Source organism: Cyprinodon tularosa, unplaced genomic scaffold (genome assembly GCF_016077235.1).
Source record: "Cyprinodon tularosa strain WSP-4 unplaced genomic scaffold, ASM1607723v1 ctg456, whole genome shotgun sequence".
Taxonomy (NCBI): domain Eukaryota; kingdom Metazoa; phylum Chordata; class Actinopteri; order Cyprinodontiformes; family Cyprinodontidae; genus Cyprinodon; species Cyprinodon tularosa.
In genome coordinates this window covers 137,970-156,514 of record NW_024039181.1, presented here as the reverse complement: position 1 = coordinate 156,514, position 18,545 = coordinate 137,970, and the positions used below count along the sequence as shown (strand labels likewise).

Below are 18,545 nucleotides of genomic sequence, written 5' to 3'. Positions count from 1 at the left end.
AAAAAAAAAAAATCTCTCAAAACGTCTTCTACAGTGTCAAATAACATCAGTTTTTACTATCAGTGTGAAATGATATATTTTTGTTGTAATTTCAAAAATCTTCCCTGCTTCAGATTGCTTTATTCCTTGAATTGAATAAAAAATACCAAAATAACTCCAGAAAAAAGACAGTTATTATCCTATTATTCTTAAGTTTTCCAACTTTTAATTTCGGAATAAAATTTCTTTCAAGTTTCTATTTATAAAACCTGTTCTGTTTGCAACAACAGGACAAAATTCACTCCCTATGAGTGTAACGATAAAGAGGCTTATATGTAAACCATGCATCATGTTCAGCTTGTCGTTCATAACATAACACAATGTCAAAAGTTTTATAAATACCTTGAGGCACTTTATTTGAGCACATTTAATGAATAAACATCTCACCTTCTGTATTCTCTCTGCCACCGACCTTCACTACTATAGTGCCCCCTCCTATGTGCCACACATGACTGATCAGTCTGCTGTTAGCCACTCCCTAGTTTGCAGCAATGCCCTCCCCTCTTACAGGTACACAAATGTGTGTGCATGAGCATGAAAATACCAAGACTGGAATGCATTCTGGTTGAGCTTTTCATGCCCTCCTTCAGGAAGTTTCTCTGTCGCGATTGGTGGCCACTGCTCCTTAAAGGCATCGCTGCCCTGTGGGGTACCACAGGGATCTATTCTCGGCTCGATTTAGTTTTCTTTATATAGGCTACCTCTGGGATCAATTATAAAAAAACACAACCTGTCTTTACACTTATATGCCGACGATTTGCAGATATATTTGCCCTTGAAACCAAACGAAAACACTGCATTCACTAAGCTACTGGACTGCATCAGAGATATAAAGCAGTGGCTGTCGCAGAACTTTTTGCACTTAAACGACAGCAAAACTGAATGCATTTTGTTTAGTTCTCCATCTATTTCAAATGTTCTCACCACAAACTCTACCAATCTGACCCCCCTTTTTAAATCTCATGTCAAAAATCTCGGGGTATCATTTGATAATGCGCTCAAATTTTACAAACTCCATTTGTTAGCTCAACCTTTTTCCAGCTCCGTCTTTTGACCAAAGTCAAGTCCTTTCTCAGTCGGCAGGATCTTGAGAAGGCTGGACTACTGCAATGCCCTTTACATTGGCCTCAGTCACTCATCAATTTCTCGTCTCCAACTTGTGCAGAACACTGCCGCTCGATTTTTGACAAGCACGTCTAGACGTAAACACATTACTCCGGTGCTGTCGTCACTCCACTGGCTTCCAGTCTGTTTTAGAATTGATTTTTAAACTTCTGCTGTTTGTTTTTAACGCCATTCATGGCTTGGCCCCCTCTTACTTGTCTGAGATTTTAACTTTTCGCAATTGTGGCTGAGCTTTGGGCTCCTCGGGTCAGCTTCTGCTAGAGGTCCCTAGGTCAAGACTCAAGCAGTGGGGCGATCGTTCTTTTGCCGTCGCTGCTCCCAGACTGTGGAACAAACTACCCCCTGACATCAGCACCACTACTGACTAGGGGTGGAACGGTTCACAAAATCCACGGTTCGGTTCGGTTCATGGTTCGTGGTCACGGTTTTCGGTTCGGTATATGTTTATTGTTAGGAAAATGTATTATGTCTTGTACAACACGTGTTGCACAATGCTATCTATCTATCAAATCTATCTATCAATCTATCTAGCTATTTAAATATACTTCTATATATCTCTATATATAGATATATATTTAGAGATATATAGATATATATACAAACTTCAGTCATTGAACTGTGCTTACAGCTCCTTATTTCATGTAAACTAATAACTTGTGTACATGATACTTGTTCATGGCATTAAAATGATTTCTATTATCATTAAATTAGAGTTCCTCATTCCTGTATAAACCCTGTGAACGTTTAATTTAATATGACATATTAAAAAAAATCCCCATCATCATCCAGCAGATGTTCAGTTTCTGCCCAAATATTTTCTTTCTGTGGATTTTTGTAACAGGGATAACTAGGATCAAACATAGTTTGTATGAACTCTGTTTGATCTCTGTTTCCAAACTCATCATCTCTTCATCCATTCCTGCAATAAGAATTTTCTTTTAAAGTTATGAGATGTGCTCTAGAATCTCACAACCTCTTCCTGGTCTGTTGAAGCACCAATAGTCTGCATCCAATTATTTAATTAATTGCTCCTAGTTTTTTGGATATATACGAATTATGCTCTAATTTGTAGTTACCGATCTGTTTTTACTATAATTTAATTTGACAAACCGGGTCTTCTCTACATTCTTTTTCCTGTTTGGTGCGATTGCAATTGCGGGTCTTGATCTGGACGGACCGGAGGGGAGCAAAAAAGAGCTCAGTTCCATATTTTGACTGTGAAGGACGGAGAAGACGTACGTGGGCGGTGACGAGCGGAGGATGTGGAACAGCTCTCATTGATTTACATGACAGACAGGTACTCCGCAAGACGTACCTGAGCAGAGCGGAGCGCTGACGGAGTATGTGGAATCCGGGGGTAAAGAAAGACAAATTCACGTCCGGCTGGATGTGGCGACGGACGCCGGACAGTGCAATGAAAATCCGGACTGTCCGCCCTAAAGCTGGACATCTGGCCACCCTACTTCCAACTCCTGTTCTTTCCCACTCGCCATACCCACACAATTCTCCACAACAACTGATTTTTTTCTGCTACACCCGGCTACGCTGCTTGGCTTCTTCTTCTTCTTGTTTACTACTGGTGGTTGGCTTTGGTCGCAGTACCGCCACCTTCTGCTCTGGAGTGTAAACTATTCGCCTATGAGAAAAAGGAGCAGCTCATGAACCGAACGCAACACACGCGAACCGAACGGTTCGGACGGTTTTCATTAACCGTTCCATCCCTACTACTGACCTCAGCCTTTTTTTTTTTTTTTTTTTTTAAAGCTTAAAACCCACTTTTTTAAATAAGCATTTAATTCTGACTAGGATAATCCCGTCTCCTAGATGTCCTCTTTCTGTGTGCTCCTTTCTATGCACCTCTGGAAGGCTTTTAATGTCCTGCAGCGCTGCACCACTACAGCACTTTTAGTTGTATCTGTATGTTTTGTATTGTTTTGTATGGCTTTGTTGTAAAGCACTTTGGGTACCATTTGGCTATTGTAAAGGGCTATACAAATAAATTGGATTGATTGATTCATTATCAGGGATAATTTACACGATTACACGATTAAAGAAAAGGTTGCACTTTATCTGGTCATGCATGGAAAACTTGTCCTTATCCTTAAAAAAACCTGAGGTTGCATTATTTTATCAAACAGCTGCATGTGCCTCTTAACGTTCACGGCTTACCATAAGTGTGCCTTTTCTCCCATGGCGTCCTTCCCCTCAGCCTCCAGGCATCCCTGCAGCAGAGCTCCGCCGCCCGCCAGCCGGCGCAGGGTTCTCTGGAGGCCCGGGGCTCTAAGCAGACACCGACGGAGGCCAAAGTGGAGATGCAGAATCAGGCCCACGAGGAGCCTGATGTTTGCACCCTCAGCCTGGCAGAAAAGATGGCGCTGTTCAATCGACTGGCGCAGCCACCCAGCAGGGTCACCCGCATCCGAGGCGACACCCGTCAGCGCAGATCCAACGCTCGCTACCAGACCCAGCCCATCACCCTGGGCGATATGGAGCAGGTGGGGGGAATCTCTAATTCTTCTAACTAAACATATTTAAGCTGTTTTCACCCAAATCTCTCCCTGCTTTATTTTAGTTCTTTTTTTCCCAACAAGCCTAAAATAAACTTCCCGTCTCCATATTTATACTTTAGTCACCTAAACTGTAGAAAAATGTAACTGTCAGATATCACACAAGATGGACGCTTTAAGAGCTCTTTAAATTAACTTTTAATAATCCCTGGTACATTATTTTAAGATGAAGATTTTTTAATCTGTTAGAAATTAACAACGAATCTGACAAACAATGAAATAACAGTATATAGTGCAAATGTGTACCGCTGTTTAACCTTATTTCATCTGCTGATTAAGTTGAATGAAAGGAGACGATAAACTATGGCAACCACTGGATGCTTCTCTATTAAATTGTATGATACTGCAGCTCTTAGATGCCACCCTTACTTAAAACAAAGTCTAACCTTTTTTTAATTTTCTTTTTTGCTTAATATGCATTATTTGCACACAGCAGTATTTCTAAAACACGTTCTTAGAGCAGTCGATGCTTACATTTAGATATGTTAACATATCTAGATGTAACATAAATTATAAAGTAAATATTCCTGTTTTTCGCTCATGAAATCTGCAGCTTTTTAGTTTTTACAGCATTTCTGTTCCATACTATGGAGGACCAATTCTGCCATATTTAAAAATAAATACAGAAATAAATAAATGCTCAAATAATAAATAAGCATACAATTAATTGCCACCAAAAATACAATAAAAAATAAATGCAAGTAGAAATTAAATTATACAGTGAGAGATAAATGTATATACCTCTTTTAATTAGCTTCTTTATTTATGTCCCTTGTAATATTTACCTTATACATTTTTTTACAACTGGAAGTAGTTTCCTGGAGGACCGTGGAACTTGCAGCAGCGCTGAGAGTGGGCTTAAGGAAAACCTGTTGATTGCATCGATTCATTGACACTTCAGCAATCCCTCACACCAAGCATGCTTGTAGCGACAGTGGAGAGGAAAACACCCTTTTAACAGGAAGAAACCTCCAGCAGAACCAGGCTCAGTGTGAGCAGAGGCCGACTGGGGTTCAAGGATTTTAACCCTTCCACTGGTTACGCTAAAAGTAGTCAAAAATAAATTAATTATAATGAGCTTTACAGCCATGGAAACTGTATTTTAAATACATTTATCTCCTTTTTTCAAAATAAACATGAAAAAAATCCTGATTTTATGTGAACCCCACTGGCTTTACACCTACAGCCACCCTAAGTGGGCGGTAGAACACATGAACTGCCAGCAGACAGAGATTTTAAATGGATGTCTGCCAATAGGACTAGATCTCCGTTGTGTTCATTTTCAATCATCTCTTCGTCCATGCTACTATGCTAACGCCACCGCCACCAAGCTGCAATGATTTGCCGCCAATGAATACCGCCGAATCTGTCGATTCATCTTGTAGTGGTGCGTCAAATGCAACGTAGATTCCCATCCAATCAGACTGAATTTGGTATTGATGACGTGAAAAATAACGGTAACTCCATTGAAATGTTTCAAAACTAAAGTAACGAGCCAATTTTTTAAAATGTAAGGAGTAGAAAGTACAGATATTTGTGTAAAAATGTAAGGAGTAGAAGTAAAAAGTCGCCATAAAAATAAGTAGTAAAGTAAAAATATCAGAAAAATCTACTTGAGTACAGTAACGAAGTATTTGTACGTTACTTCCCATCTCTGAGCCTGGCAGACCGAGCCAGGAAGGGTCAGAGTATCCAAGTTATGAAGCCAAACTGGCCAATGGTCAAAGTGTTTTGATTTTCTAGCCAATAAAGTGCAACAATAAGAGCAATCACTGGGTCAGTCTGATAGTTTGCATAATAAGGAGAGATAAAAAGGTTTAAAAGAAATAAGAGACGGCTTAATTAGCAGAGAGACAAACATTAAAGAAGATATGGGTGCAGCAAAATTAGATTAGATTTAGATTAGATTCTAATTCATTGTCATTACACATGTACTGGTTAGGGGTGTAAATCACATCCATCATGGCGATTCGATTCAGTATCGATTTCCTGACCCAACAATTCGATTATTTTCGATACTCAAGGATACACCACGATTCGATTTGATTAATCGATTAATTTTTTATTTATACATTTTTTTACACCTTACAGGCTAAACAAAGTTTCAAGTTTGAAATAAATCAATGAAAGCTGTAATACTGTTATGCATTTTTTTGTTTGTTTTTAGAAACAACAGCAAATAACAGAAGTAGAAAAGTTGCATCAAAAAATACTGCAGAAAATCAGTGCAATGAGTACAATGCAATACCTCGGCACCAGACTCCGCCCCCTCCACAGACGCTCCGCTGCACCTCTTCCAAATTGTAGCTGACTGCAGACAGTGCAGCAGACAGGAGGCCGGCTTGTTTAGTTTTTATGATCGAAATTGCGGAAAACAACTCGTGAAGTTTGACCCGCTAGAAGAGCGAGGTGCGCGAGAACGCTGGGACCCTTTTCCACCTGGATCTCCGCTCTCTTTGGCCCTCATGTCCCTCCGTCGTCGGACTAAACTCGCCCCCACTTCCTCGCCGCCTCGGCCGTATCTAGACCAACAGCGTGTAGCTCAGACCACGCTTCAATACTGAGCATAATTTAAAAATGTCTGCATCAAGCTCACTGCAACACACTGCTGTAAGAGTATGACCAGGAAGCGAGGTAGGAGGGCAAAATAGGTTTAGCGCCACCGCAGCACGGGAGGGAGAATTACGCCCAGGAGCAAATGGATAAAAATAGACCGGAGGAAAAAAAAAATATAATTCGATTCTCTTGCGGACGTGTCGATGCATCGGATCGTCGGCTGTTGGATCGATGCATCGATACTAGGGCTGCAACTAACGATTATTTTAAAATTCGATGAATCGGCCGATTATTTTTTCGATTAATCGATGAATCGGACAAAAAATATTTTTTTATACTAACCTCTTTATTCCAAAATAAACATTTTAGACAGAACAAGCAAGCACACAAGTACAGGTTGCTCATTAACTGTCCTGGTGCAATATGAAAAATAAATGTTTGTGTTAAAACTACGCAAACTTACATGAGAAATGTAGCTGTACATCCACAATATATCGGGTACTTTGTTTCATAAAGCGCAAAAAAAGGAAAAGCGCAAAAAAAGACAGATATTTACATGGGAATGTGGCAGATAATTAATTGACATATTACTGATCTTGCTGGATTTTATTCTGCTTTACTTCCATAAATCGCAGGATCTTCTTTACTTTATCTTTGCCAGAAGATTTAAACTTTAAAAGCCTTGCCCTCATAATTTGCAAGTTAATTTGTTTATAAAGAAAATGTAAACGCTGCTTAAGCTAATTCAAATGAAATTAAAAGTAAAATAAGTAGCCAACCTTATCACTGTCTGTAACCTACTAACACGGTAAGGAAAGCATCAGATGAGCTACCTGAGAAACTAACGTTACGTTTCCCCACTTTAAAACCAAACAAACATGGCCGCTCACCCTGCTGATCAGCTCTCTTCACTGCCATCGAAGGCTCCAACGTGTTTCCTTTTCAGGTTCTGCATCATCAACAGTGGTGCTTCCGTGCCATGTTAATTTGTTTTGACAAAAGTTGCATGTTACGACTTTTTTCACTGTACAAAGCGCAGGCTATTTTAATTGTTGTGATCAATTTGCGCCGTCAATCCCGGTCCATGCGCGCTTCATTTGCAGTGTGGACGCTGAGGATAAAGATCCTGCTGCTCTGACTGCAGCGCTGAGAGGGACTCCTGCGGGAGAACGGGGTTGGGATGGGGGAGGCGCCCCACGGCAGAGTAGGAACGATACATGCTTTCACGTAAGAGTCTCCAATAGCCGCCAGTGACACCGTAAAAAGTTGCCAGATTTGACGCTAGTCGCTTTTTTGGAAAATAGTCGCTGGAGGGGTCTGAAAAGTCGCTGAGTTGGTAACACTGCGCCCTGCAGCGCTGGCTCTCTCTGCCGTATTTTTTTTTTCTTCCCCCGTTTCAGTCAAGTGGATGTGATGACTGCGGCGGCGGATGACGCATTAATCGCGGGACACAACTAATCGATGATGAAATTCGTTGCCAACGCTTTTAAAAGTCGATTTTTATCGATTTTATCGATTCGTTGTTGCAGCCCTAATCGATACAAAACGATTATTATTTACACCCCTAGTACAAGTACAAGGCAACAAAATGCAGTTTAGGTGAAACCAGAAGTAAAATAGCAGCAGGAGCAGAATAAATAATGGTTCCATAAATACAGGACATGGGTTTTTCTACTGAATGAGTATAGAGATGAATACTATTATAAATAATAAGTATAATATATAGATCACTAGTTTTATGAACTAAATTTACAGCTGGATATGTACCGAATATAATATATGGATGGGTTTTACTATAAAATGAATAAAGTTTGGCAAAGAAATTTTTTGTCATCATATAAATTTGTTTTATCAAACATCGTTATTCATCATAAATTTCTGGTTTCAGGTGATGACGACAAACTCTATTTGGACAGGAAACGAATCGAACAAATGTTGTAGTATATATGTGCGTGTTTTTTCACTCCAGGAGTTCTCAGATACAGACATCAGGGATGATGATGATGATGATGATTATGAGGAGGAGGAGGTGGAGCTGTGTGACAGCCCATTGGAACATCTCCAAGTAAGATTCCCCCTGAGCAGTGGTTGCATTGGCATCAGAGGATGACACGTCGTCTTCTCAGAAATGAGCCCGCCTTTCACCGCATCCCTGGGCCGTGATGGTGTGACTGCATTGGGAATGTTGGGTGCATGACCCGGCTTCTGATAAAGTCCTGTCTCAGTGCTCGTCATCGCCCACCTTACCGTGCATGGATGATGTATGAAATAAAAGCCAGGGGGAGTTTAAAGGCTCCTTCATGGTGGAGAGAGGAGCTGGAAAGTTTAGCTGGCAGCAGCTTTAGGGAGGAAAGAGAAAAACAAAACAAGGTTTAAAGTCCAGATCTGCATCATTGTTTTAGATTTTCACCCTTTCCATGGATGTCTGCTGCTGCCTCTCAGTGGCTGCTCAGCAGAAACGTCAGGTTTGTGCCATGAATGTGGTGTTTTGCAGGAGTTTAATGCAACGTTCGAGGGGATGAATGGCTTGTAATGTGCAGGATGCTCAGGAAGGGCAGTGAATCAGTCCGGATGTGATTAGTCAGCGTGAATCTTCCGGCTGCCTGTGTGTGCTCTCTGCTCCCATCTCTCTCTCAGCTATTTTAGCAAACTGACCCACATTTTCTCCTTTCATCTTCCTCTCCTTCCTGGTTAAACAGCTTCAGAACGGTTCCGGAACGCCGTACGGACACACTTCATCCTCCTCTGTACTCAGAGCAGGAGCCGCCGTCTCCTCTGACCATGCCGGAGACATCCTCATAGCGAGCGCAGCTGTCCGACCTGAGCCCACCCCCCGCCACCCTGACCCCTCGGAACACCAGACTAACCAAAAATTGGACCAGGAGGAAGACCAGACGGACCTAAAAGCGGGGAAGCGGAGGTTGCCTTCCCCTGAAACTGCGGTCAGGCAGGCTGCTCTGCCTCAGCCCCGTTCTGGGAGGGAGAGACGGTGGGAGGAGGAAGAGAAGGAGGAGGAGGAGCAACGCTGGCTTTCCAGGGGTGGGGATGATACAGCTGTTCAGAGCCAGAAGTTCTGTGAGACGGAGGAGCAGAGGAGGAATCACAGGGAGGAGGGACGACCGTCGGACAGGATCAGAACCATCAGTGGAGGTAAGACCTGCAAAGAACCAGCGTCCCCAGACTCTGCATGGTTCTGTAGCCTTATGACCTCTGAATGCAGAGAATTTCAAAGTTATATGAAGAAAACAGCAGGTCACACCTGGAACCTACCTGGAATAAATGTTACATTTTACAATTTGGTTTCTTTTGTACCAGTTTCCTTTTTTCTGTGCAAAAAAAAAAAAAAAATTGGCCTTAAAGATAAAATGTAGAAATGTGTTAAAAACATTTAAACTCAGCTGGATTAAGGTGGCAAACATGGAGCAAAATATACCTACTGAATAAATGAATACTGCTAGAATAATAAGACAAATATAAACATGTTTTGATTCTAACTGGCTCTGCTGGGAAGTTTAAACACAAATTCTGTGTAAAACTGTTTTCTTGGTTTTATTTTACATTTTCAGTATCTTAGGTGTTATATTTACTGTATAACAGATATGCAGTTATTTCTGTTCATCTTTAGTCCTAAGGGATAAGAATTTACTGAATTTGAAACCATTGTTTAGCTCCTATCTACGGAAGAGGATTAGGGCCACTGAACAACAAAAAAAAATTTACTGATTTTTAAATTTTATTTCAGTTTAATATGGGAAACAAAGTCAGAATTCTGACTTTTTTCTCAGAATTCTGACTTTTTTCCCCACACTAAAGTGAAATAAACTTTAAAAATCAGTTAACTTTTTTTTCCGACTGGCCCTAATCCTCTTCCGTACCTATCAGAGTAAAATACTCACGGCCAAAAGATTTCCACAGGTTAGACATTAGCTGAAGAAAAGTTGTTCCCTCCTGCATATTAGCTGCTAAAAGAGACACTTTAGGATGGAATATAAGCGCTCTATCTCCCATCACCCATCCCTGATTAAAGAAAGGTGGTGCTTGTTTACAGTGCTGGGACAGTGCAGTTAAGGAAGGTGCTTCCTGGAGGGAGCCTTCTTAAGTAGATATTCCCTAATCTCTCATTTTTACAGGATGGGAGGGGCGGCTGCTCAGAGAGCTGAACTTATGAAGTTTACTTAGAGATGCAGGAATCAAGAAAAATACATCTTGATGAATGTGTTATATTGTAGATAATAGCTAAAAAAAAAAAAGATTTTGCATGATGCAGGCTCTTTAAAGGTGCACTGCCATGTTTTATACCTATACAAAAATAGACCAAAAACCAAAAAGATTATACAGATCAAGCGTCCATCCTGATGTGTTTAGTGGTCATTTTTTTAGCCTAAATAGATTTCTAGCTATGGACATAAGCAGATTTAAACAGACAGAGTGCCCCCTGCTGGCAGTACAACAGAACTATCAGAAAGCCAGATGGTAGCATATGAGGTAGCTACTAAAAGGAGCCCAGCTGTTCTGAAATACCTCGCTGTAAACAGACAGCTTTGCATGGTTGGAAAGCAACCAAAAATAAATGAAGCTAATCTATAGCAACAATAAGTTCTAGTCAGTCCTCCCCAGATGCTCCTTTAGGAGCAGGTATCAATCATTTCATTTCTAATACAGTTGGTTTTAAGACTGTAGAAACCAAGAATAGCACTGCTGTCACTACCGTCACTATTAAAATATCCCAATATCTTCATATGCTGATATATTGCCATTTAAAAACACCATATCAATCTCTTTTACTAATGAAATATTGCTATATGTCATCGTTATGCTACGAAATCCCCCGAAAATTCACAAAATTTTGCCATATTTTTATATGTTGATATATTGACGCGGTATCGATCTATTTTACTAACAAAATCTCACAAAAATTTGCTAAATATCACGAGAGTTTGTAACAGAACGATGAAATTTCACGAGATTTTGAAAGTAAAATAGATCGATACCGCGTTTTTAAAAATCTATTTGATATCAGCATATGAAAATATATTTGAGTATATTATTTTTCAAAGTGTCAGAAATGGATAACAAAACTGCTATTTTCAATGACTACTTATTTTTGTCCAGCTTTAACATCGGTATCGATATCAGTTATCGGCTACATGAGTTTTAAAATATCGGCATATCGGATATCGGCCAAAATCCCAATATCGTGCATCCCTAAATGTCAACTAACTTAGTAATGGATTAATTAGTTAATTGGAGTGTAGAAACTCTGGAACATCCCTTTAGGTGACAGAGTTGTTCACTTAGCGCAGTAATTTTTCGAAGAGGGTAAATGTTCATATAAATATTTTGCCTTTAGGATAAAAAAAAAACAAAAACAAAAAAAAAACTTTTTCATCTGTCATGCTGGATCCAGAACTCAAGTGGAAAATATTTAAGTTGACCTGGGTTGATTCTATTAAAAAAATCGTCTTTAAGAAGCCTTTAGCTATCCAATTATTCATCAATTAATCTTAAAAATAATCAACAGATTAATCGATTAGCAAAATAACCGTTAATCGCAGCTCTACACTTTTCCATTTTTATCCCTCTTGAAATCAAATATTTTCTTTTTTCCTATTCATCCTGGACCTTGGACTTTTCTTTATTATTTCCTCTCTTCACTGGGAAGGTGCTAACTCTGCTTGTTCCTCTCTTATTGTAAACCTAGACGAGGTGTCTTGTTTACCAAGAAAATGAACAAAAGCAAAGTGTAAAACACAAAAAAGGAAACGATTCACCAGCATGACGTGGCGATCTTTCAGAAAAACTTAAAAATTAACTATAAAAATTGCCTAATAATGTGACTATTAATCAAAGTTTACTATATAGCACTTTTGAGCAATTCCTGTGATGCATAAAGTGTTTTACCAGCTAATAAACAAATAAAAAGATTCACGAACAAAATAGATAAAATATAAAACGGTAAAGGAAAATAACAGGATAAGAGATAAAAAACTAAAAAGAACATAATGGCACAATTCAAAAAAAGTTTTTAAGAGCTATATACAAATAAAGGCTAAATACAGAGACTGCACCTTTAAAAAAGAATACAATAGAATAGAAAATCCCTTAATTGTCGTACAATAAAACAATAAAACACCAATTCTGGTGTTTATTGTAGAAAAAAGATTTTAAACTTTATAAATGTCTTAACTAAATTCTGGACCCTTTGTATCATACTGGCTTGATTTTAATTAAAATTTTAAATTGTTTTAAATGTAAAATCTTTGTTGGTTTCTCCATGAGGAGAAATGCATGATTGTGATGAAGCTGATGTGTCTGCAGGAGTTCAGCAGACGGAGCCTTTAGATGGCAGCTTTTAACACCCTTTGCACCACGACGTGGAGATTTAGCAAAATAAAGTTTTCCTCCAGTTGGAGCTTCTGTTCACATTGTGGAGAGGAAAGATTATAAGCTTTGTTTGTGGTGTTTACATAATCTCTAAAACACTGTATGTGTTAGAAACCACGTTTCCGTCTGGGGTCCATAACCAGGCTACTCAGTAGTTGTGAAACTGCTGTTATGATGAAAGTTTGACTTTCATTTTATCAAACTCTTAAGAAAAACAAAATCTCAAACAATACAGAGAGCCTTAAGTAGATGTATAAAGCCTTTTTTTTTGTTAACAGGCCAAAGTGAGACAAATCAAATGCTGCTAAGCAGTCATTTTCCAGTCAAAATTCTCATAATGTTTTGAGAAAATGTAACATTTAGACGGTGGTTTTTAGCCTTAGCAGCTGTCGCTGTCAGCCAGACTCTTGGTGTCTCTCAGGGTCTTCATGCAGGAAGTCAGATAAACAGCCTGTCAGGCCTGGAAGTTGTACTTAAAGGGGAAAAACTCCGGGTTTCTACAATGTGGGATATTTGATTACAGCTTTGGCAGAAACATGAAACGTAATGAGCGTCTTTGCTTCTTTAGACCGCCAGATTGGAGCCATTTGGTAGGAAAGAAAGAAAATAAAACCCATCAGCTCCTTTAACTATTCATTCATCTGTATGATAGCGACCGCTATCCAAAGGTCTCTAGTTTCTGCTATGGTGTACTTTTTCAGACATCCTTAGCTCTCAGAAAAAAAAAAAAAAAAACTGTTTCAGTTCTCGAGAAATTTTTCCAGATTTGGTGAAATCTTTACCAACCGAGCAAATATGAAACAACAGCTGTTTTTTGCCTTCTAATGTCTCCCACTTTTTCTGGATTGAAAGGATTGACCCGACATGAATTGTAGGAAATGGAAGCCCCAATTGATACCCAGGACCAAAGCCAGTCCGTCGCCTACAGCCAACGATGTTGGATATCAGTGGCAAACATTATGAAAAACTAAAACATCTATGACCCAAAACAGATTTTTAAGATATTTTAAGGTCATAATCAGTGTTGGGCACGTTACTTTGAAAATGTAATTAGTTATAGTTACTAGTTACTTCTCCCAAAAAGTTACTGAGTTAGTAATTGAGTTACTCCACAATAAAAGTAACTACTTAGTAGTAAAAGTAACTATTGAGTTACTTTTGCGAGTGTATGAAATTAATAACTGGGGATGTCTAATTCTGAAATCCTGTGTTTGGGTTGTTATAGATAAAGCAACATGTAGCTATATCTATCTATCTATTCTATCCATCCATCCATATTTCTCCCTTTCTCCGTAGTTCCCCTGTGGCGCGAGCACAGGGCGGCTGTTACACGCCTTTAGCGAGCATGGGCGTTTCCTGTCGTTTGCGCAATGAATCGTGCCGCCGCGCTGTCTGGAGATGCAGGGTAAACCGTATCTGATGGGGAAACGCAGCTCGACGTAACACCGGTATTTCCATCTGGAAAGCGCTGTTTTGCTGCTGGAGTCCTCCTCACTCTCCATCCTATCATGAAAAAAGGTTAATTGTGCGACCTGAGTAACGTGCAGTAACGGGGTGTCTGCAATTGTAACTGCGTTATAGTTACAGTAACAGTAATCATTTTTGATTACTCGTTACTAAAAAAGGTAGCGGCGTTAGTAACGCCATTACTTTCAACGCCATTACTCCCATCACTGGTCATAATGCAACTCTAACTGAAATAGCTGGTGAGACGGCTGGCTAGGCTTAGTGCAAACAGGAGGCCTGGGTTTGTACCCCAGCTGGGGGGAATGAGCTGCCAGAGTGGGTCCTTAGGCAAAACCCTTCACGCTAATGCCTACCGTAATTTTCGGACTATACAGGTGCTGGTCATAAAATTAGAATATCATGAAAAAGTAGATTGATTTCAGTAATTCCATTTAAAAAGTGAAACTTGTATATTATATTCATACATTACATACAAACTCATATATTTCAGATGTTTATTTTGTTTAATTTTGATGATTACAAATGACAACAAATGAAAATCTCAAATTCATCATATCAGAAAATTAGAATATTGTGAAAAGGTTCAAAATTGATGGCCCCTGGTGCCACACTCTAATCAGCTAATTAACTCAAACCACCTGCAAAAGCCTTTAAATGGTCTTTCAGTCTAGTTCTATAGGCTACACAATCATGGGGAAGACTGCTGACTTGACAGTTGTCCAAAAGACGACCATCGACACCTTGCACAAGGAGGGCAAGACACAAAAGGTCATCGCTAAAGAGGCTGGCTGTTCACAGAGCTCAGTGTCCAAGCACATTAATAGAGAGGCGAAGAGAAGGAAAAGATGTGGTCGAAAAAAGTGTACAAGCAAGAGAGATAACCGCACCCTGGAGAGGATTGTGAAACAAAACCCCTTCAAAAATGTGGGGGAGATTCACAAAGAGTGGACTGCAGCTTAGACTTAGACTTAGACTTAGACTTAGACTTCTTTATTTGTCATTTTGTATGCACAGGGTGCATACAGAACGAAATTGCGTTACATACAGCTTATGAACGTTGCATTGATATTTCACAATGGCACGAGTTATAGAAAAATACAAAAAGTGCAGCAGTGGTCAAAGTGTGAACAGTGCAGAGGATAAGAGACAGTGTGCAAGTTGCAGTGGTTCAGTGCAAAATGGCATTTGTGCAAAAAATGCGTTATTGAAAAATACAATGAGATGAACAATTTAAAGGGCTAAAAGTTAAAAGTTCAGCAGCATTTGATGCCCGATAATGTGCAATAGGTGCAGAGTTCGGATTGTGGATCAAAGGTTCAACAGTCTGATGGCAGTGGGGAAGAAGCTGTTGCACAACCTGGTGGATCTGCAGCGGATGCTGCGGAACCTCTTTCCAGAGGGCAGCAGGGAGAACAGTCCATGGTGGGGGTGTGAGGGGTCTTTGATGATATTACGGGCTCGGGACACACAGCGCTGTGATGAAATGTCCTTAATGGAGGGAAGAGGAGCCCCAATGATTCCTTCCGCTGTCCTCACCACCCTCCTCACATTCTTCCAGTCAGAAGCTCTGCAGCCTCCACACCACAGAGAGAGACAGCTGGTCAGAACGCTCTCTATGGTGCTTCTGTAGAAGGTTGTGAGGATGGGCGGGGGCAGGCGGGCTCTCCTCATCCTCCGCAGAAAGTACAAGCGCTTCTGTGCCCTCTTCACTAGAGATGAAGTGTTTACAGTCCAGGTGAGGTTGTCCGTGATGTGCACCCCCAGCTGGAGTGAGTGCTTCAAGAACCACCACACACAGACGTATGAAAGACATGGGTTTCTGCTGTCGCATTCCTTGTGTCAAGCCACTCTTGAACCACAGACAGCGTCAGAAGCGTCTTGCCTGGGCTAAAGAGAAACAGGACTGGACTGCTGGTGAGTGGTCTAAAGTCATGTTCTCTGATGAAAGTAAATTTTGCATTTCCTTTGGAAATCAAGGTCCCAGAGTCTGGAGGAAAAGAAGAGAGGCACTTCATCCACGTTGCTTGAAGTCCAGTGTAAAGTTTCCACAGTCAGTGATGGTTTGGGGTGCCATGTCATCTGCTGGTGTTGGTCCATTGTGTTTTCTGAGGTCCAGGGTCAACGCAGCCACATACCAGGAAGTTTTAGAGCACTTCATGCTTCCTGCAGCTGACCAACTTTTTGGAGATGCAGATTTCATTTTCCAACAGGACTTGGCACCTGCACACAGTGCCAAAGCTACCAGTACCTGGTTGAAGGACCATGGTATCCCTGTTCTTAATTGGCCAGCAAACTCTCCTGACCTTAACCCCATAGAAAATCTATGGGGTATTGTGAAGAAGAAGATGCAATACACCAGACCCAACAATTCAGAAGAGCTAAAAGCCACTATTAGAGCAACCTGGGCTATCATAACACCTGAGCAGTGCCACAGACTGATCGACTCCATGCCACGCCGCATTGCTGCAGTAATACAGGCCAAAGGAGGCCCAACTAAATACTGAGTGCTGTACATGCTCATACTTTTCATGTTCATACTTTTCAGTTGGCCAACATTTCTATAAATCCTTTGTTTTTATTGGTCTTCAGTAATATTCTAATTTTCTGATATGATGAATTTGAGATTTTCATTTGTTGTCATTTGTAATCATCAAAATTAAACAAAATAAACATCTGAAATATATGAGTTTGTATGTAATGTATGAATATAATATACAAGTTTCACTTTTTAAATGGAATTACTGAAATCAATCTACTTTTTCATGATATTCTAATTTTATGACCAGCACCTGTAAGCCGCGACTTTTTCCCCATTTTCCGACCTTGCAGCTTATACAACAATGCGGCTTATCTGTGGACTTTTAAAGCTAACGGCCACTAGGGTAATACCTGAATCTATGGATTTTACCATCCACCATGATGACGTCACATTTGCTTCAACACACAAGTACGGTAGCCGCGCGCACGGGAATGCGGAGGTCTTCCGGAAGCAGACTTCTACCGCGAATGGTACGAGACAGAACGACAGCGAGAAAGACGGACATTGCGAGCGCAAGACAGTTTGGGTGTAAACATAAAAAACCTGCGGCTTATAGTCCGTTGCGGCTTGTATATTTACAAATCATGCAGTTTAGCTTATATTCAGGTGCGGCTTATAGTTTGAAAATTACGGTACTTTAAGGAATGCCGGACTAGTGGTAAGGGCCATTCTTAGTTCAAGCCCCCACTGTCACTCTGGCTCTCTGAGCAAAGACCCTTAACCCCACATTGCTCCCCGGGCGCCGCACAATGGCAGCCCACTGCTCCCCAAGGGAATGGGTTAAAAGCAGAGAGTTCATTTCATTGCTTTGTACTTGTGATAGTGTAATGACAATAAAAAAAAAAAACACTAAAAAAAAACTGATTTGTTCAGAATTTCAATTAATTTGAAACATTTGTTGACCTCATAAGACCTCAGAACTAATTATGTTTTTATTTATCATTAAACCTGACACCTTTGTTTCCACAATAAGACCAAATGTTTGATGATCTTGGTGGTGTTTTATCATGCATGCATCAATAAGTCATTGATCTCCCTTCCTCTGCCTTGTCTGGTTACAGAGCTCCCTGATTCCACTGTGGTAACATCCAGAGACCCGTTGGGATCAACCTTAGATGACGGTCGGCCTCCTGCGGGGGGAGAGTCGGTCTGCCTGGTTCAGCCTGATCCAGAGGAAAACATGGGTGAGGTGACGATTGGACGCCACATGTCCATCAGAGAGAGGTAAAGTGGTCACAGTTGATGTTTTATCTACCCAGCCTGATTCTCTAGATTATTTTAGCTACTTTGGATAAATTAACATATTAGTCACTCATTATTCTTGCTTTAGGCTTCATTAAGTTTGGCACAGAATTGAATTCAAAGGCTAATATTTATATAAGTGGAGTTATGTCACATTGAGGCTGTTGTTTAGAGGATAAGCAAAGACAATCAGGCTCTAAATTGATTGGTGACATAACAGAATTACGTGCTACCATTGGTTGAAAGTAGCCCTCTGTCCATTGTTACACATTTCACTCTCTCTTTGACCACTTCATTACCTCGTAGGCCGCCCCCTTTTCCAAATCATTTAGCTGAAGGCAGTGGCAGAGTCCGTGCTATTTAAGTCCTGATGTAGCATTGATTAGGGGGGTCAGGGACAGAACAGGATGTGTTCTTATTCTGTAACAGAGGGCTGGTTGTGAGGCGGATGCTTTACGTCTCTCAGTATTAAAAAAAATCCAAATAAAACTGCCTCTGTTGGCTTTTTCTTTAGCACGAGTCAGCATTACGTTCTCTGGGTCAAATAATTATGGTATTTAAACAATTTAAAATTTCTACGTAAAGTAACATCTTGTTGCATTCATTTAGAATAAGAAGTAAAGTTT

General features: G+C 40.3%; 1 protein-coding gene across 1 annotated transcript in view; it reads left to right on the top strand.

Moving 5' to 3' along the window:
- The window catches only part of svila (supervillin a), a 110,996-nt gene that overhangs the window by 32,244 nt on the left and 60,207 nt on the right, over positions 1-18,545 (top strand). Inside the window, exons 10-14 of the mRNA XM_038300767.1 lie at positions 466-549; positions 3,374-3,659; positions 8,257-8,352; positions 8,987-9,437; positions 17,739-17,901. Of these exons, the coding sequence (XP_038156695.1) occupies positions 466-549; positions 3,374-3,659; positions 8,257-8,352; positions 8,987-9,437; positions 17,739-17,901 (1,080 nt within the window). The remainder of the gene's footprint in view (positions 1-465; positions 550-3,373; positions 3,660-8,256; positions 8,353-8,986; positions 9,438-17,738; positions 17,902-18,545) is intronic.